Source organism: Fusarium vanettenii (assembly GCF_000151355.1).
Source record: "Fusarium vanettenii 77-13-4 chromosome 4 genomic scaffold NECHAsca_3_chr4_2_0, whole genome shotgun sequence".
Taxonomy (NCBI): domain Eukaryota; kingdom Fungi; phylum Ascomycota; class Sordariomycetes; order Hypocreales; family Nectriaceae; genus Fusarium; species Fusarium vanettenii.
Window position 1 is genome coordinate 893300 of NW_003315879.1, and position 19126 is coordinate 912425.

The following is a 19126-nucleotide window of genomic DNA, read 5'->3' on the forward strand; positions in this document are numbered from 1 at the left end:
GGGGCTTGCATCCACACCCCCATTCAAAGTACCGGTACATGCGGAATCATCCCTCTGGACCACTACCTACCTTACACAGCCGCGGCCAAACATGGGACTCGACCTGAAACGATAGATACCACCTTCAAAGCCGTTTTGTTGCAAATCAAAGACACTATTAATACCTAGGGAAGCCACAGATAGTGCGGATAGAGGCCGATCTCCCCTACCAAAGAGACCCCAATGCGAGTTGATGTGGCAATCGCCAAGAGGGATGTCAGGTAAGGGTATCCGGGCCAATCACTGCCGATTGCCCGCCTCCTATAGCTAATCGGCCGCTGAGGCTATTTATTGGCAAGCAAACCCTCTCCCGATGATTTCTCCTTCTTGACTTTGAAGTCTAGAAGCAAATCGCATTTCTTGGTATGCAGCAGTTCTCTTATTGATACTCTGCCATTCATCAGATATGCCGGCTACACAAAAAATTATAGGCCCACGGGGGAGAGATTTCTGGGACGCTTTCGATCCAGAGGACTACAAAACCGTAGCGCTCGCTCTAAAGGAAGAGGTCTGCTTGCATAGGAACCGCAAGAAGTGTAATATTGACAGTCATTCAGTTTCAACGACCAGAACCAGCCTACGAGATCCATTTCGCCGCCACCCGCTCTCCAAATTGGCCTTCTAGAGCTCTTGATTGGAAGTTCAGTTTCCACTGCCTCAGTAATTGTCTGGTGTTTCTACTCCGTGGCGTTTTGATCATTGATTGCCAGGGCGCGCTGATCGAGCCTGGCTATGCCTATGCTGTCCGAGACGAGAAGTGGATAGGACTTGGGGGGAACACCACTATATTCGTTATGGAAGAAGGAGAGATGAAGGGGATTTGTGCCAAAAAGACTAGAGAAACCCAAGAGAAGTGGCAGGCCGAAAAGGCAAGTCTGGAGAGGAAGCAGATGAGCCTATGGAATAAGTACTTCTCTAAGTTTCGCAAGCCGAAATTGGAGCCTGAAAACACGCAGTGTGCTGTACAATAGTATATTGGGACAACTTCGTCTACAAGAGCGTGAACGTCTCGTCATGAGATTCTCAGTATCATGCAGGAGAGATTCGATCAACGAGAACGTACTAGAGCCATCATTCAGAATACCAAGGTTGAGATGTCCACAGATCAAAAGCAGCAGCATCAATTCTTCTGTCCACACTATCCTCCAAGCTGGTATTCTCTAATTCTCAAAAACAAAACCGGGCCACGTTTCTCGGCCATCTAGGCTCTCGAAATGCTGCAATCATATCTTAGGCTCCCTCTCCAGAGGCCTATGTAGAAAAACCTTGCGGAAATTCCTCACCTCGTCTCCCAGTGACAATCGCTCAAAACCTGTCAAAGACCATTACTTCCAAAACGGTGCCCATCCTTCTCCCAGGCTCTTAGAAGAATAGAGGTGCGACACCAGAGTCTGGTCACCATTCTCCCGATATGCCCGTCGCTTCTCCTCTGGTCCCCAGGCCACAAGCATCTGCTGCTTCCGCACCACCATCGGCTCCTTGATAGCATCTCTCTGTCCAATTTGACGCATGTAGAGCGCTGGTGCAATGGTGCAGACATTGAGCAGTCTGTGGTATAGCTCCTTCTTGGATGGTGGCGTGTCCAGCTTGTCCAGACTGAATGCTTTCCGGTTCTTGAGGATGTTCTGGCAATCGAGCTTCGGGACCGATTCGATAAACTCAGGCGAGGCGCTGAGCTCTCCTCCAGCCCACACGATGTACGGGTTGATGTCGAGATAGAAGTGGTGTGTCGAAACCTGCATCTTCTCGTAGAGCTTCATCGCTGGGCCCACACACCGGTCGCTCAAGTTCTCGCAGAACCACTGCCATTTGTCCTTCTTAACGAAAATTTTGAAGATGTCTGCCAGTTCTACCGTCATCTCTTTGCGTCGCCTATCACGGACCGATCTGAACGGAGGCGCACTGAGGAGGGCATTATAGGCCTCGGCCGTCCAAGATCGCACAGAGAAGAGGTCTAAGGGCGGCATACATCAGTCCAGCTCTAGCATTGATATTATGGGCAGTTCATACCTCGTTTGGGCTCAACCGCCACCTGCATGTTGTTCTCGATAAAGCTCACCACCTCGACATAGTTGTGGATGGCGCCATACAAGACGGTCTGGAAGATGTTGTCGTGAAGATATCGCAGAATCATGGATGCGAGGATATCTTCGTCCGTCTCAGGGAAGAAAGAAGCATGGACCAGATCGGGGTATTGGTGCAAAACCCTCTTGAACTTGTTGGCTTCCGGAGTTCGCTTTCTAGAGACGGACATTAGGGTATCGATGCCTTCCTTGTGATCCTCCAGCCAGGGGTCCATGAACTTCTGAACCCAGTCTTGAACTTGCTCAACGAGGGTTTCGTAATCCTAGAGCAAGATGTCAGCAAGTTCCAACCTCGATAGAAGCCAATATCCGTACCTGCCCGACCTCCTCTGGTGTCAAATCCTTGCGATAGGGCTGGAGGCTAAAGATGTGAGACTGCGCATCGTTGAGCTGCTCTCTCAGGAGGTTGTTCTCATCGGTGAGCTCTTCCACCTTAGCAGCCAACGTCTCACTGCTGCGCTCCACCTCAGTCATGTTGGAGCTCATTCTCTGCTTCAGGGAGTTGACTCTATCGGCCAAGCGCTCGGCCTTCTCCTCAGCGATCTGCTTGTCCGTGGTGATGTTGCTAAGCTTTCGGTGAAGATCGTTGACGTGGCGGCGCAGACGAGCAATTTCCTCTTGTGTTTTGGCGTCTTCCTTGCGGCGAGAAAAGCTGGAGCTGTCAAAGCCGGAAAATTCGTCTGGTGTTTCGAACTCCTCAGCCATCGGTGGCAGGCCTGTGGTTCTGGCAGCGGGCGGCGCCTGGTAGGCAGGGGCATCGTCCCAACTCTCCATGGTCGTCTTAGAACCATCCAAATCCATGGCATCTGAGTCGGCATGGTCACCCTTGATGTCCATGTCCATTTTGATGGGCACATCAACCTTGTCCTTGGACTTGGACAAGTTCTGGTTCTCCTTCTGGTCTGACTCCCCAGAGACAACGGCGCTGTAGGACCGAGTTCCTTCACTGCGAGCCTTGCTCTTTTCTCCCCGTACGTGGTCGCCTTTTGGAGACATGTCGCTGTCTGCAGCTGTGGATGAGAGCTCCGGTTTGGTCTGTGATTCGTCACCTGCTCCCGTAACGGCCTCGGGCTTCTCTAGCTGGGGGGGCTCTTTAGGAGGCAGGGAAGGAGCAGACTCAGGATTCTTCTCCGAGTCGGCCATTGGGAAGAAGTAAAGAAGTCGACTGCGGTTGGTGGATGGCGGGTAAGGTAGATTATTGAGGGTGATTACCTACTCCGTCCAGCTCATGGCCATGGATGCGGGGTGGCAGGTGCAATGCAACGGCAGGACCAGCTCCAGCGGATAGGCACTGTAGATGGCTGAAGATGCTCTGAAGGATTGGCTCTCTGGGATGCAATGGTCAGACGATGCACATCAAGAAAGAGGATTGATGGTTGACAAGATAAAAAATGCCAGACAAGGCATCCTGGAATCTATAGAGCTCAGCTACCCCTCTTCCGTGTTACCTAGAGGGGTGTGAATAGCAACGGTTTCCAGTCCATTGTTGAAGCGGGTGACCGCGTGCATGCATGCCTAGGTATCGGTAGGCAGGTTAGTAGGCAGGCAGTAGTGAGGCGAAGCAGAATTATATTCCCTCTACGAATAAAATTAATCTTTGTTTAATACTAGTAATTCGAGTCTTCCCAAACACAAGCAGAATGGGGATGCAGAAAGCCTTGGTCGAGCTGACAGCCCGGGGGATGGCCATACCGGTGGGCCAACTCACGACCCCCTGTCAATGTACCGGTACGGATCAAGAGTCTTGGATGAAATGGATGGCTGCCTGCTGGCCGCAAGTTTCAAACCAAAACACCACAAAGGAGCGAATGGGATCGCACAAGCCTTAAGCCGCCTATTACACGCAGCATACAACGTGACAAAAAATGCTGCAAAATCACTTTCTGGTCCTGTCATGCGTTGGGTGCAAGGCATGGCTTAACTGTAATATCCCCGAGAGCAAACTATCGTCACTCTCCCAAGTTGCTACTGCGATGCTCTCCTGATTGATAGTTGTTTCAACATTGCAGCCACCACTGATTCATCAGATGCATATGCTATTCGCCGGATTGGCACGCCAAAGACGTGCTAGACTAGATACGATGGGGATTGGTTACTGATAGTCAGATTTCCCAGACAGTCTTACCGTACAGTTCACTCGAAAGGGCTGCGCAGTTAACCTCCCTCTGGCATGGAGCCGTCGTTTCAGGTTGGTCTTGTGTCAGACCCAGAGATGACTCTCAAACGGATCTCTGTTTTCAAAAACGTCATGCTCAGTTGTTATCGGGCGTTTGGCTCACCTCTTGGTATCCATTTCTTCAGGTCTCCGGTGGTGACGCCAAGGTAGGCTCTCAACTCAACCCCACAATCCCGTCCGAACATGGATCCATATCCATTCCGCGCATGTGGGTTACAGGTGGGCCAATGGATGAAATGGATGCTTCGCCGCAGCCGCACCCGCTGGCCCTAGCCGCCTATCGACGACGGCTGTAGGGGTCTTTATTAGTGGGTGACCTGACCTGAACCAAGCTCTTCGAAGACCCAAGGCAGAATTGGACTCGACGGGTTGTTGAAAGGGCCGAGGTACCTCTACAACCAAAGTCGAAATACCTGGGCCATTTAGCAGACCAGACCACATCGAGTCCTGACGCTCCAATACGGGCTGCCCTGCCTTGACTGTTCGCGCTGAAATAGGCTTCCATTCGCCTGAGGCAGGCAGATGTCCACTACCATAAGTCCTAGGTAAGACAGACGTCTGATGAGGTATTCATTCACTCGACCTTATGCACCTTCGTACATAAGCCTACCTAAGGTTTCTCTTCGAGGTGTCAGTCACCTGCACCTGCACCTACCACTCCCCTCCTCATCTGCCTGCCTATCTACCACCTCATCCATTTGTGCCTTCTTCTCCCCTCCTCTCTTCTCTCCCTTCTTCCTCAATTTGAGACACCATCTCTATCTCGTATTCCATCCCACGCCATCTGTGTCACGCTCGTGGCTCTAGCCCTGTTGTTTAGGGACCAGGAGCTGCTGAGCTTGTGAGACACTACTGCGAGCTGCCGGGAGCTGGACTGGGCTGAGCTGAAGCTATACCCCGCCGCAGCCCTACTGAACATCGTCCTCGAAACTTCATCTTCTCAACACTCTGCGCAGGTCTTACTTCACCATGGATTTCGACAAGCTCAAGATTCACGACCGCAAAATCATTGTCGGTATTGACTTTGGCACCACCTACTCCGGAGTTGCCTGGGCCGAAAGCCGAAACCCTTCGAGGCGCACTGCCATCACGCAGTGGCCTGTCTCCAGCACCAACAGGGAGGGAGAATCGAGCGACAAGGTCCCATCCAAGCTCCGATACAATGGCGACAAGATCGAATGGGGATTTTCCATCCCCATCACGGCTCCTCAGGAGGAGGTGATCGAGTGGTTCAAGCTGTACGTCCTAGCAATCAACACCATTGGCTTCCAATTTGAATAACTAACATCCTTCAAGCGACCTTGACCCTTCGCTCGAGTCCATGAGCCAAGCAGTCAGGTCTGATGGTGCACGAGGTGGTCGAAATGTCGATACCCTTGTCGCCGACTACATCTCTCAGCTTAGCGACCACCTTTTGTATACTCTTCGTGAAAAGCTTGGTGACACTATCGTCAACAGCACCCCTCTCGAGTTCGTTGTCACTGTCCCCGCTATCTGGAGTGACCTGGCCAAGGACAAGACCAAGAGAGCATGCGAGCAGGCCTCGGGCATTTCGGCCTCCAAGCAGCCTGTCCATCTTATCTCTGAGCCCGAGGCCGCTGCCATCTATGCCCTTCATGGTCTAGATCCCCACGGCCTCAAGGTCGGAGATACTATTGTTGTCGTTGATGCCGGTGGTGGTACTGTCGATCTCATCTCGTACACCATCACTGGCCTCAAGCCTATCCTCGAGGTCCAGGAAGCTGCTCCCGGTTCTGGTGCTCTTTGCGGCTCTACCTTCCTCAACATGCGCTTTGCAAAGTTCCTTCGTGGAAAGCTGGGCAAGGAAGATGGCTTCGACGAGGAGGTGATGGCTGAGGCCATGGAAGTATTTGAGAAGAAGGTCAGTGGCCTAGCTGCTTTCAGTCATATCCCAGACTAATACCTCGTAGGTCAAGCGTCAATTCACGCTGAATGTTAGCCCAGATGAGACCTACAACATCCCCGTGGCAGGTCTGGCCAACAACAAGGCGCTTGGTATCAGCCGCGGCCGCTTCGCTCTCAAGGCTTCGGAACTCCAAACCATCTTTGAGCCTGTGGTGCTCGAGGTAATCAGGCTTGTCAAGGACCAGATCACGGCTAGTAACGTGCCTATCCGCGCCATTCTCCTGGTTGGTGGTTTTGGAGCATCCAGCTACCTCAAAGAGCGACTTCGAAATGCTGTCGACAGAGAGATTCAGATCATGCAGCCTCCCAATGCTTGGCAGGCTATTGTTCAGGGAGCTGTGCTCAAGGGACTCGCCAATGCTGTTCCAGAGCTCGCAGTGGTCAAGGTGAAGAATCGCAAGGCGCGAAAGCACTACGGTACCGAATGGCGGGCTCGATACGACGAGAAGCTTCATGGGCATCTCAAGGCCAAGAAACAGTGGTGTGGCCTTGATGGCTGCTTCAAGGTTCACGCCATGGAGTGGTTCATCAACAGAGTAAGATTGATTCCTTGATATTGGCGAGATGATATACCTAACAAGCTTTCAGGGCGATCAAGTGTCGGAGAATGAGCCATACTACACTGCATTCGTCTGGACGGGTCTCGTCAGCCAAGGCCGCATCCGGAAGATCAAGATGACCATCTACAATGATCAGTCACTTCGAGATGCCCCCGTTTCTCGTGATGAGAACGTCAAGGTTCTTTCGCATGTCGAGGCAGACGTTAGCCATATCCCAGAGAACCTGCTGGCACGCCGTCAGGGCTCGGACGGCCAGTGGTACTATGAGCTGAGCTGCAAGATTGAAGCTGTCTACCTCTCGGCATCGACCACCTACACTCTTCTCTACAACAGTAAGCTAATCAGCAAGAAGATTCGGGTATATCCACTAACCGACTCGATAGACCAACGATACCACACAGTGACTTGCGAGTACGTCTAAGGCAACGAATCAGACATGACCTGGCGTTGAGGATTTGCTATTCTCTGGAGTTAAAAGGGCTGGCTAGTTAAAGGACCTAGGACTGGCAAGATAGTTTGGTAGCTAGAGAGGTGCCTTTGGCTTGTTTTTGACATTTAGTCGCCAATGGAATGGTACGATACCACATGTTGTTGTTTTTAATAGTCCCTGGTTGGCCTTTGATCAGGTTGACATTCATCTCGGTGTGGAAAGACTAGACAAGCTGAAGCGTACCAGAAACCTCGCCCAGTATTTACGTCTTGGTAACAAGGAGTCCATAAATACTTGATACTCGTGTGTGTGTTTCGTGTGAAGTGGTGCTTAAGCCACAGGTAGCCTGCCATCTCAAGTCTCAAGGTCAAGGCTTCATATCTAACAGGGCCCATGGTTTACACAGTAGATATTCACAAAGGTAGCTATCATGTTGTAATTGCTCAAATCTCGAAGGCTCAAAGGGCCATCGGCATCAATTGTACAAGTCTGATATGAAAAGACATTGGCCTCCTAGGGCTAAAAGTACGCATTTACAATATCATAGGTATCCAGAACACCAAGCTTACATGGTTTAAAAAAAGAAAAAAAAGAAGAAGTAAAGAAGAATGAAGAAGAAAAGAAAGTCCACAAAAGGACAGAATAGAGACAAAAGGAGGGCAAACAAAGAAGACAAGGGCGGGAGAAGAATAAGAAGCAGAAGAAGAAGAAAACAATAAAAAAAGGGCCCTGAGGAAAATAGGGAGGAGGCCAGTGAAGGTATCAACAACAACAAAACATCTCAAATCTCCCTTTTACCCTTTTTTTAACCTCCTTTTCAAAGGTGATCCAACCTTTTTTCTCTAGTTTGGTCATAGTACATCCCCCCCTTTCCCTTCCCTCAGTTATACCTCTCTCTGAGCAAAGTAAAAAAAGAAAAGTGCCTTGGCCCGCCTCTAATGTAGAAGCCAAAGTCTGTATAAAAAGAATTTCAGAAAAAAAACAAGAAAACAAAGAAGAAAACCTCCCTCCAGCTCTGAACCATCTTTTTTCTTTTTCATCATCGACGGGATGGTTGCCCCTCAGAGGCTGAACCACCTCCCTTGTCGTCAAAGCCCACGTTGTACCGGCCAAAATACGCCCGGAAGTAGTCCTACTCCTCGTCCAGGCTTCCCATCATGCCATTGCCCTTGCTGCTCTTGCGTCCGATCTTGAGCATGCTGAACCTCTTGCGGACGCTGTTCTTCTTGCCGAGGCCTCCACCGCCGCCTCCGCCTCCGCTGCTGCCAATCTTGGTCTCGACGGCCTTGTCGTCGCCGAATCCGATCTGCTCAAAGCTTCCCCGGCTGCTAAAGCCACCTGGTGACATGGGGTGCTTGTCCTCGCGAGATTGTGTCCGGAAGAAGCTGTGTCGGTGATCTTTGCTTTGTGTATGGCTCAGAGACCGACTGTGGGTGCTAGCCGTCTCGATATCTCCGGCCGTCTCCTCGGGTTCAGCAGGTAGTTCCGGCTCCTTCTTCTTACCACCCAAGAAGCTCAGACGCGTTCCACGCTTCGAGACGGGCCGGATCACCGATGCTTCTTCCGTCGCGACAGCAGCAAGGTTCATGTTCCTAGGGCTTCCCTCGGATGATGGTGATGATCGTCTCCATGTCGGGGAGGGAGTTGTGACTTGCTCACGCTGCGGCTGAGGAGGCGTGAAGTGTGCAATTTCCGGTGCAAAGGTGCTCTCAAAGTCTAGGCGGAGTGTTAGCTATCTAAAGACTTCTCGCTCAAGGTTCAACATACACATCTGCAGCTCATCATGCCGTCGGTTGAGGAGCTCGTTGGAACTTCGAGAGAACATTGCCAGACACCTCTTGATCATGATGGCATGGTCAACAAGTGCCATCTTGATTGCACTGTCCTGGGGAGACAACTCCAGCTCGGCCTCTTCCTCCTCTTCTTCCTCATCGTCGTCCTCCGCGTCTTCGTCTACTTCCTTGGGTTGTGGAAGTAGTTGACGGTAGCAGGCGACGCTGTTTTCAGAAATAGGGTTCACCGAGATGCTGACAGCGTCTAGGAGAAGTTGTGCGTGTTCATTGTCACCATCGGCAACCCGGCGCTCAAGGGCTGTCATCTCCTGTGTCTTGCGAACAATGCGTTCCAGACCCGTGTCATGTGCATCAAGTGTGATCTCTTGAACGTCGACAACCTCACTGCGTCGGAGGATGGTAGGGAAGGCATCGGCAGTCGTGTACACCAGCTTCTCGGCGAAATGCTCCTTGACAGGGCCAGATGTGCTTCGTCGTGTTGAGATGGAAAAGGTCTGAGGGTGAGACGAAATGAGGAAGTCCCTGATCACCTGAGGCACTCGAGCCCGTTGAAAGACTTGATGGGTTAGGTCGCGATGAGGTGTCACAGCCGATATGACCAAGAACTGTCCCTCAACATCGTCCACATCACCTCCAGTGACGATCTGAGCCGCGGGATACTGCTCCTGCATGCGGTCCGTAAATGCCGAGGCACGCTCACTAGGCGAGCCCTCGTAGATATACTCCTTATCACGCAGGTTGGCCGCGAACCCAAGACCCTTGTAGACAACCTTGAAGTACTTGGGGATAAGCTTGTCGCTCTTGGAGACGGTCTCGTATATCGTCGCAATCGCCCGCTCGGTCCTAGCGAGCTTGGCAAAGTCAAAGATGTTGGTCTCGTACTGTGCCTGCAACTCCTTGTACGCTGCCAAGGCGTGACTCCACGACTCGCCTTCCTCAAAGTGCTTGATCATATCAAAGTAGATCCTCTCCTTACGCTCAAACTGTGTCTGCGCAGGGAACTCTGGGTCGGGTAGGGCGGGTGTTTGACTTGTTGGATCCCATTCGTACAGGTCAGCGTGGAGGCGTAGAGCCAAGCCAGCTTCGGTGTGATTCCTCGACTCGCCCTGCAACTCTGCAAGCTGGTGGACGTAGCGGACAAAGATCTCCTCCTTCTGCATGTCGCGTAAGAACTCCATAAGACGCAGGCGGTTGATGAGGTGAGATGCTTCTCCAGTGTCGTCGCTGCTGTGGACCGCAACCAGGAGGTCCAGGAACTCGTCGATAGTTCCCACAAACTCGCGTAGGGCAGTGTACAACGGCTCGTCGGGTACCTCTGAAAGAGCGTCAAATCGTTCCAAAAGCTCCCCGATGAACAGCTTCTGGAGGATGCTCTCAGTCAGGGGCTTCTCCTTGAAGAAAAGATCCAATCGGTCGATCGTCTCGGTCTGGATCACTGATAGGTCTTCGCTCAAGGTCCATTCGCTGACAATCATGGTCTGAAGAACCTCGACAGCCATTCGTCTAAGACCCTCGTGAACACTGAGGCAGAGCTCAACAATCGGACCAACAAGGGTCGGGACATATTGAACCTGGTATCCTCCCATTTTGGACAAGTTGTATCGATTCCGCTCGTCAGGGGTCGTCTCCCATCCAATCGCCTCCCAAGTCCGCCGCAGAAGCTCAGCGCCGTGTTCTCGAACATCGCCCGCAATCTTCCATACTGCTCTGCGCTTCTGCTCAGGGAATGTCTCTAGGGCAAGAGATGTGCTGCCCACCAGCTTGAGGAGTGTCGTGAAAAAGAGCTTCCACAGCTCCGTGTTGAAGCTCTCGGCGTCGTCAGGGTCGGGGAGGAAGGAGTCCAGCATGGTGCTAGCGAGGTATTGAAGAGTTCGCATGGTTGACTTGTGATGGTGGATGTGCACGCTCAGCCATTCTGAAGGGTAAGCCTCTCCCTTCAAGATGCTCATGTGCACCCGGAGGAGGTTCTCTAGGATCGTAGTCAGGTCATCCTCGGCAAGCTCAAGCTGCATCCCCAAGGGCGAATTTGACACGGCAGATAGCACTGCAGAGAGCTCAACCAGAGCTTCGTCAAACTGGACATCATCGGCGACAGGCTTGGTAGGGAACGGGTATGAGGAGGGGAATAGGAGAGAGAGGCGATCACTTGGCTTGTGAGGGGAAGCCAAGATCGCCAGATAGGAGTCAATAATTTTGGAGATATGATCAGGGATCTCAGATCCGAGATAATCGATCTGGCTCGCCAATACTGAGCAGCACAAGCGAATCTGATCTCTCCATTGATCCGTGACTTGCTCGGTGTGGCCCCAGTGAGGAGTGATCCATCGCACCGTATTGGTGCTCAGGGCCGATTTCTGCTCGGGGTGGGCGAACAAGTCCAGTTTGGCGTAGTTGATGATGAGCACAAGCTTGTAGAGGATGAGCTTGCCCTTGACATCAGTGCAAGAGTCCATAAAGTCAATGGCAATGTGGAGAGTCTCCTCCGTCGTCAGCAGGCCGGCGAGTTCCGGCAGCCATGTATGGAAGTGCTGCACGGCCAGAGTCTGGCTACCGACGAGGGCGGGCGCAGAGTTGCGCATCATGGCATCGAGGGCCTTGAAGATGGCCCGAAGGTCACGAGTAAATCCGGTTGTGGTCGATGTGATGCCTACCCCAGCCTCCTTTGCCTTCTGTTGACCTCTGGCTTGCGTGATGAACTTGAGGATGTGCCTAACAACTTTAAAGGTAGCACGCAGCTTCCGGGCTGTCTCGGGTTCGGTTGGGTTCTGAAGGAGCCGGGTGAAGGATCGCATCAGGCACGGCGTCGCAAAGGGGTAGTTGAACTGGTTCTCAGCGTAGTGATCCACCAAGGGGCCCAGGTTGAATCTTCGATCGTGGACGATGCCCAGCACCCTGACCAGCGCGGTGAAGACGAGATCCTCGAACTCGTGGCTACCAGAATACTCGACCAGAATCCCAAATAGTCCATCCAACACGTCGTTCAGTAGTTTCACCGCTTCGATCTCTGGTACAAAGATTAGTTGTCTAAGCACTCCGGGAACCTCTTCTCTTGGCAGGTCTCTCCACTTCAAGAGGCCCAATATCACTCTATCCTGTGAGAAGCGCGTGCTGCAAAGATATGTGTTGACACGGAGGACAGCCAACGGTCCACTCAGGTCGCTCGAATGCTCATCCTTGCCTCGGGGGCTCCATTGAAGCGAGAGATAGCCGCCCTTTCCGCTGGGCCCAGGAACTGCAGTTGAAGTGTACTCGTCTATCTTATAGAGCAAGAGACCGTGAAGACCGTCCCGGATGAACGCGCCATGATCCCATAGTGGTATGTGAGCGACGGCAAATGGCGGGTTGGGCATGTCGGATATGTACATGACGACGTGGGCCTGTGAGACGTCGTTCGGTAACAGAGAAAGCCGGAGTGTCTGCTTCCAGGGCTCCCCTCGTTCTGTTGCTATCGATTTGAAGGTGCTCAAGGCATCTGTGTTGGACGAGGCAAAGATGCAGTTTTCGATTCGTTCGCCTGAAGGTTTCCTGACTTCCAGAGTTATTTGCAGGTTGCTTGCGTGAAGACTACCAGGCATAGTTGTCGCACTGCCACCATAACGCGATAACAGGTTCTGCTTCCCCAAGGCGGCATCGTCCAAGGTCAAGTAGATATCCGAACGCGGTCTCGTGGGGGCGCCAGAGAAGCCCATCTTGCTCGTCTTAACCACACCTGAGAGCATGGTTGGTGTCGCCTTAATGAGAATATCTGCGTCGGGATGGTTGAAGCTCTTTAGTTGAAGCTGTAATCGCTCTCCCCTTCGTGACTTTTCGTAGTGTCCCGATGAGCTATCCAACAGGTCCTTTACCAGTGGCTCCCAGTCATCGGCGTCCTTTTCGCCTGCATGTCTGGCTGATGCCGACCAGATATTCACCAGATGTTCAACCTCTTCATCCTGCTTCATGATCGCATTCAGCCGTAAAACACCCACGCCAATGGCACGGTCCGCCATTTGTGCACCTTCTGGTAAAGCACCAGTCTTGGAACCAGAAGTGCTTGGTGGACCATCCCGACTGTCACCGGTTGTTGAAGGCCGTCCCTCCTGCTCAGCAACCGAGTCCATGCGTGTCGCAGGGGAGCCCCTTGAGAAGCCAGATCTTGAGTTCTTGCCACCCCACATGAGACTTCTTCTAGAAGACTTCATCCCGCTGGAAGAATTTGGCTTCATCGGATCCCTGGAGTAGGAGGCTGAAGGAGCGGTTCCCGATCGAGAGGGCGGCTTGGCTGGTAGGATCTGCTGCGAGGCTAATACCTTGACGACGAGGAACAGCTCTGATTCTGCGGAAGGTAGATCGCCGACGTCCTGGGATGAGAGATCGGTAAAGAGGGTCTTGGTTTGGGCGTTCTTAGCCAAGCTACCAATGGTGCCGCCTGAGGGGATTGTGACACAGAAGCCTTCGGATAGGCTGAAGGGTTCGCCGTATTGAGGTTTGCTGACGAGGTAGAAAACAAGAGATGTCTCGTCGGTCGAAGCTCCCGCGAAGCCCTTAATATCTACCAAGAGATGGTGAAGAGCAGACAATTCGACTGTCGATTGCGGAGGCTCGTCCAAAAGGCTCATGACGGACTGTAGCTTGGTCACCTTGACGATGCAGTCATCGGCCGTCAAGACCCTGCCACGAGCTTCTGGATCGCGCACAATGACCTCTCCTCCACATAGTTTATTCACCCTCACAAGATCCCAGACAGTCTTTTCGCGTAGGCGGTCATATTCGTGTGAAGTAAGGACGTTGTAGAGGAATTGTTGGCGGTGCAGGTTGAGTGTGGTGATGAGCTGGGAGAGCTGGTCTAATCGTCCATACTGTCTAGAGAGAAGCAACTCGTGCAGGTTTGTAGAGTGCCATTCCCTTAGACATGAGGCGATCTCGTCAATCAAGGGTTCGGACAGCGAAGTCGGCGTTTCGTCTCCAATCTTCAGCATGGGAACTGGTGCAGCAGGTCGCGGCGCGTCGGGGTCTCTCCTGATAGGCACAGATAGGTTTCCCAGGGTTCCGTTAGGGAGCTCCCTGAAGGGTGTTCTCGCTCTGCTCGAGGTGGTCGAACGGTCTGCATCCTTTCGTCTCTTGCGCTCTGCTACACTAGTCACGCCGCTTTTAGCAGAGTCGCTCGCGCGTGGCACATCTACATCGCCGAGGGCGCCATCGCTCGCTAGGTCGTCGATTTCGTCGCCATCCTCTGACTCGCCAAGCATCTCACGAACCTCGACGCAGCTCCGGGGGAAGATGCCGCTGAAGACGCGCGCCTCGAGGGTCTGGCCCTTGACTGAGGTCAGGCCGGCCAGCAGACTGGGAGGAGCTACGAGGTAGCCGCGCAACCAGTTGCCGTCCGGGGTCTCTTCGATGATGTAGAGCTCATCGCCAATCTCGAGGGGGAGGTCGGCCGGGCTGGATGCCGGGAACGGGTAGGTCGCAACGGCGAACGCGATGCGGGGGAGAGGCTGCCAGGGCATTGAAGATCACACGAGGTCGGACCAGGTCGAGGAGGATGTTTCTGGAGATGGAGATGAGTTGGCGGGCCGCCGCAGCTGGGCGTGGCCGAGGGTCGCAGCTGGGGGTCGGCAACGGCGAGAGGTACGGGGGGTTCTGGACGAGTCGGGAGGGAGGAGGCGGGCGGGTGGTGCGAGACTGTGGTGTTTGTAGATTCGCAGGATGCATCAAGAGATCATCTCAAGGCTCTCGGCGTAGCGATGGGAGCTGGTGGAGAGGGGCCCCGTCAACCAATTGCGGGCTCATGGATGGTGATTCCCGCAGCGCCAGCACAGGATTGAGGGTGCACGGAGGTGGATGTGGATATCGGATTCGATCTTGAATTCGGGACCTCGAAGAAGGATGTTGAGTCGTTGTTGCCAGAAATCCAAAAGGCGCTGTTTGGCTGCAGCTGGCAACCGGTTCAAATTCAACCCCCTGAGTACAAACGCGAAATAGCTGCGGGCTGGCTGGTTCCAGTTGACAAGGGTTCGAGATCGAGGGGTGGCCTCAGCCTTTTTCTGAGAGAGGGAGGGGGGTTGACGCCGGTTCGGGGGTGGCTGGACACGGCGAGGGTGAAGGACGGGAGCGAGCGAGCGAGCGAGAGTAATTGATGAAGAGGTTACCTAGATAGGTAGAATACTGGCGCCTCGGAAATGGGATTGGATAATGAAGAGATTTCTTGATTGCCGGGCCAGGGTTTGACGTCTACAATCTCCCATCCACAAGGTTTCCAATACAAGTCGGAGGGGAGCCTGAAGGGGACCATAGGGAATGCTCCATCTTCTAATACAGAATAATTGCTTTTTTAGCTTTCCTGGCCCCGGGTTTGGGCTTCACTGGCCCAATCCGATACCACCCACCGCGCGGTACGTGGGATGGCATGGGCGTGGATCGACAAGTCGACTACGGCGTCTTGGGTTTAGAGGCTACCGTCCCCCTGGGGCCCTGCACTCCATCACTGCACGCGCCTCTGGACCTGCTGCAGCGCGACGCACAGGCTCAGGCACAGGCACAGGCACACAAAGCTTGCGCTGTGCAAGTCGACCGCTCAAACGGCCACGGCAACTTAAACCGTCAACCTGAGATCCAACTCGAACACATACGCGGAATGGATGGATACATGCCTATTGCCGCTCGGTACCACGGGCCGTGCGGGCTGTTTGATAAAGTGTCCGGTATCCGTACCAACCCAGGCATGTACTGACTGTAATACCCGCCAGTCCAAAGGAGGGAGGCTATCTCCATCTGCAGGGTTTGTATCTGATGCATCATTTCCATTCCCAACCATTGCTCATATTACAAGAAGGACTGCACATTCACTCAAGAACAATAAGCCCCCCTGGAACATTGCTATTCACCAACAACGACATTCGATCTCTCCCGCCTCCACTTTGATCGTCAACGGGAATGCCATGTCTCATGCGGCGGCTCCCGAGTGTCGCCGCCAAGTCGCCAATCGCAGGTATACCAAGTGCTCAGTGTGCGCCTCCCATAGTTTCGAATATACTTTATCGAGGTATCGAGTGCCTGGTCCCCCTCTAGGATAGACGCGGCCACCTTCTCGATAGGGCGAATTCAGGCATCACCGACAACGGAATTGGATTCCAAGCCGCTGACTCCGAGACAGCACACACAATACAGGTTCACAAAGAATTCTCTGTTTCATCCCTGCGTCAACCCTGCATCGAGCTTGACTCGGGCTGTGATGCCCCCAGGGATGATGATGATCTGGTTCCAGGTCTCCGTCTTCGTCTTCGTCTCCGTCGTGGCGGCTCGTGGAAGCGTGACACGGTGGCTGCCGCGCAACATCTCTGTTGTCGATTCTGTACTACTCCAGTGTCTGACACATGCATGCATCGCGCCGCTCGATTAGGTTAAGCTGACCAGTTGCGTTGGTTCGTCTCGTCTCGAAACACTAGGCGCTGCGTAGATCATACCGTTACAGCCCTGGTCAAGGTTTGATGTTTTCAGGTGACCGCGATTGAACTTAACATGTCCGATATCGTCAGCCTTGAAGGATGGTTTCAACGACCCAAGTAACAAGGCATCAACTCACATGTACTAAAAATACCACTGTCTGGGTAGGCAGGTAGTCATTGAACCCACGAGATAATTCCTTATCAATGCTAAACTTCCAGTGGAGATAGCCTCATATGCTACCCGAGCTACCCTATATCGTCACAACAGAGACTCACGGCAACAACCATAGAGACCTATTAATGGTAGGGACAAAAGTATACCCTGTCGGGGATTTAATTGGGGTGTTTTATATCGTATTGCTTTTCTCGGAATGTGGGAGAGCCACGGATGTTTGGCATAATAAGGTACTAACCCCTCATTGTTTAAAGCACATGTTGTTGCGCATCCAAGAAACAGCTCGACTACCTATGGAAAACGTAAACTAGAACTGACTATTCTCAGTCCGTGCTAGAGCTGGTTCTCCCCATCTCTTTCCACCAGTCAAAAACCGACCTAGTCTCAGGAACATGTCCCAAAAGCCGTCCTACTCCGCGCAAGCTCACCGACAGCTTCCTACATAGCCGCAACCCTTGTCCTTAAGAGGGGAATTCACCATAGTCCAAGAGCCGGCCAAGCTGATCCCCAGCCTGCCATCAGTCCACGGGCCGAAGCTTCGCTGTCGACTTCACCAAACCCCCCACTCCCAGTTGTTACATCGGGGCCAATGCGGCCGGTCCATAGTTCCCGATGAGGCAATCAACACCAGCAACCTCCACGCTACGGACGGGAATCTCTCACGATCCGCCAATTCCATGCTCCCATGTGCCCTCGTGTTAATTCAGGGTCCGATATGCTATACGGACCCTTAGGAGGGGATGCCGTTCTATTAAAGAGACAACTTCCCCCGACTTGAGTGCTCATCGAGACTCAGTACAGCTACCCAAAGCTCAACACAGCCCCTCAAATATTGTCTCGGATCCCAGGTAATTAACTTAACGCCTATTGTTAGGCATCGCCATGATACTTACGGATAACTGTTAGGACATAAACGGCATCATGGTTCTTGTCTCTCGACTCCTCTCCGGCCTGGCCGTGTGCGCCTCGGCTGTCTCTGGCTCTCCTGTCGAAAAGCGCAGCGTCATCGCCCATGACGCCGTTGTCGGGTTCCCAGAGACTGTCCCTTCGGGGACAGCTGGTTCGCTGTACCTCAAGTACAAGCCGTTCCTGAAGGTCTTCAACGGCTGTGTTCCCTTCCCAGCCGTCGACGCCAGTGGTAACACCGGGTATGTCGCGAATACATCTGGACTTGGTGACTGAAGCTGACCCGACTTCTAGCGGAGGATTGGCAACCAGTGGTTCTTCCAACGGAGGCTGCAGCTCGAGCACCGGCCAGGTCTACGTCCGTGGCAAGACCTACAACGGTCGTTATGCCATCATGTACTCCTGGTACATGCCCAAGGATTCGCCATCGACTGGCCTGGGACACCGTCACGACTGGGAGAACATTGTCATCTGGCTCTCGAGCCAGAGCACCACTGCCAGCGTTGTTGGCATGTCCGTTTCCCAGCACAGCGGATACGAGGCCCGAACTTCAGGCACCTTCTCGGGCAACAGCCCCCTCGCGGGCTATACTGCCTCCTGGCCCGTCAACCACCACATCGTCTTCACCAGCGAAAAGGGTGGCCAGCAGCCCCTGGTGGCCTGGGAGAGCCTCACTGATGCTGCCCGCACTGCGCTGACCAACACGGATTTCGGTGACGCCAATGTGCCCTTCAAGGATGCCAACTTTGACAATAACTTGGGTAAGGCTGCCGTCTAAGTTTCAGCCTCATTTGCGTGCGTGGTGTGAGATGACGAACGGCCCCTGAGGAAATGGGTCGAGGGTGCGGGTTCTCTACCCCAAGAGACTCCCTGCCCTCCCATAGCCGAAAGGAGATAGAAATACATTAGAGTTCTGAACTCGAACGATGCTGTTCTATTTGCCAGAAGAATGCAGCCAATAGAAGGCCTCTGTGATCTGTCGACGCGGACACGAATTTGGTATCAGTGCTCACCAACTCAACTGGCCTATGATTGGGGTGGACCCTTGACTTGAAGTGTTTACATACATGTGGGCCAAGTCATGGATGTTTGGACCCAATGTGAAGCAAGGGCTTTGTTGGTCGACCTCATCGCAGGTCCACAACTCGGAATATTTGGGCCTGCTACTGCTGCGGTCCTATGTAGTACAGGCATCCATTGGGAGATAGAATACTCCGGCCAAGGACACCGAGTTGATAGACCCTTGAGCCTTAGCCAATCGATAAGGCACGCTGCCTATCATCGGGATTGCATTAGCTCTCAGGGTCCATATCTCTTGTAACCACGGCTTTCACTTGTTGCCCCACGCCACGAACTGACATCATTGTTGCCTTCAAAAACGAGTGCGATACGATATGTTACAGAGCCGCATGTTTTGCGGACGCAGATCTAGGATTCCTTGTCCTCTGTGCCCTTCTTTCCTATTCTTTTCTCGTCATCTCACCCAAGGCTTCGTTGAGGTCCTTGCCCTTTTGGGCTTTGGATCCAGTCGATCCAAAACCGGCTCTCTCTTGCCAGGCAAAATTTCCAGGGAACCTGTTCCTTCCATCAACTAATATAGCTCCCTTAAAACT

The 19126-nt window shown here is 53.0% G+C and overlaps 4 protein-coding genes across 4 annotated transcripts; 2 read left to right on the forward strand and 2 right to left on the reverse strand.

The window, feature by feature from the left end:
- Window positions 1–1137: 1137 nt before the first annotated feature.
- NECHADRAFT_99981 (uncharacterized protein) lies at window positions 1138–3266 on the reverse strand (the record flags this gene model as incomplete). Its single annotated transcript, XM_003052009.1, has 3 exons — window positions 1138–1993; window positions 2050–2386; window positions 2439–3266. The coding sequence occupies 3 exons, from the start codon at window positions 3264–3266 to the stop codon at window positions 1365–1367; spliced, it is 1794 nt and encodes a 597-aa protein (XP_003052055.1). The 3' UTR covers window positions 1138–1364.
- A 1786-nt stretch (window positions 3267–5052) lies between these two features.
- On the forward strand, window positions 5053–7365 carry NECHADRAFT_99982 (uncharacterized protein). Its single transcript, XM_003051567.1, has 5 exons — window positions 5053–5537; window positions 5596–6181; window positions 6231–6761; window positions 6814–7117; window positions 7169–7365. The coding sequence occupies exons 1-5, from the start codon at window positions 5269–5271 to the stop codon at window positions 7204–7206; spliced, it is 1728 nt and encodes a 575-aa protein (XP_003051613.1). The 5' UTR covers window positions 5053–5268; the 3' UTR covers window positions 7207–7365.
- Window positions 7366–8347: 982 nt separating this feature from the next.
- On the reverse strand, window positions 8348–14494 carry NECHADRAFT_92581 (uncharacterized protein; the record flags this gene model as incomplete). Its single annotated transcript, XM_003052010.1, has 2 exons — window positions 8348–8931; window positions 8983–14494. The coding sequence occupies 2 exons, from the start codon at window positions 14492–14494 to the stop codon at window positions 8348–8350; spliced, it is 6096 nt and encodes a 2031-aa protein (XP_003052056.1).
- Window positions 14495–17528: 3034 nt separating this feature from the next.
- Window positions 17529–18291, forward strand: NECHADRAFT_92582 (uncharacterized protein; the record flags this gene model as incomplete). Its single annotated transcript, XM_003051568.1, has 2 exons — window positions 17529–17755; window positions 17808–18291. The coding sequence occupies 2 exons, from the start codon at window positions 17529–17531 to the stop codon at window positions 18289–18291; spliced, it is 711 nt and encodes a 236-aa protein (XP_003051614.1).
- Window positions 18292–19126: the final 835 nt, after the last annotated feature.

Excerpts from the sequence above, each read along its gene's own strand:
- NECHADRAFT_99982 (XM_003051567.1), top strand. The coding sequence starts at position 5,269 with ATGGATTTCGACAAGCTCAAGATTCACGACCGCAAAATCATTGTCGGT. Across the intron at positions 6,182-6,230 it reads TGGAAGTATTTGAGAAGAAG|GTCAAGCGTCAATTCACGCT; the intron begins GTCAGTGGCCTA and ends AATACCTCGTAG. Across the intron at positions 6,762-6,813 it reads TGGAGTGGTTCATCAACAGA|GGCGATCAAGTGTCGGAGAA; the intron begins GTAAGATTGATT and ends ACAAGCTTTCAG.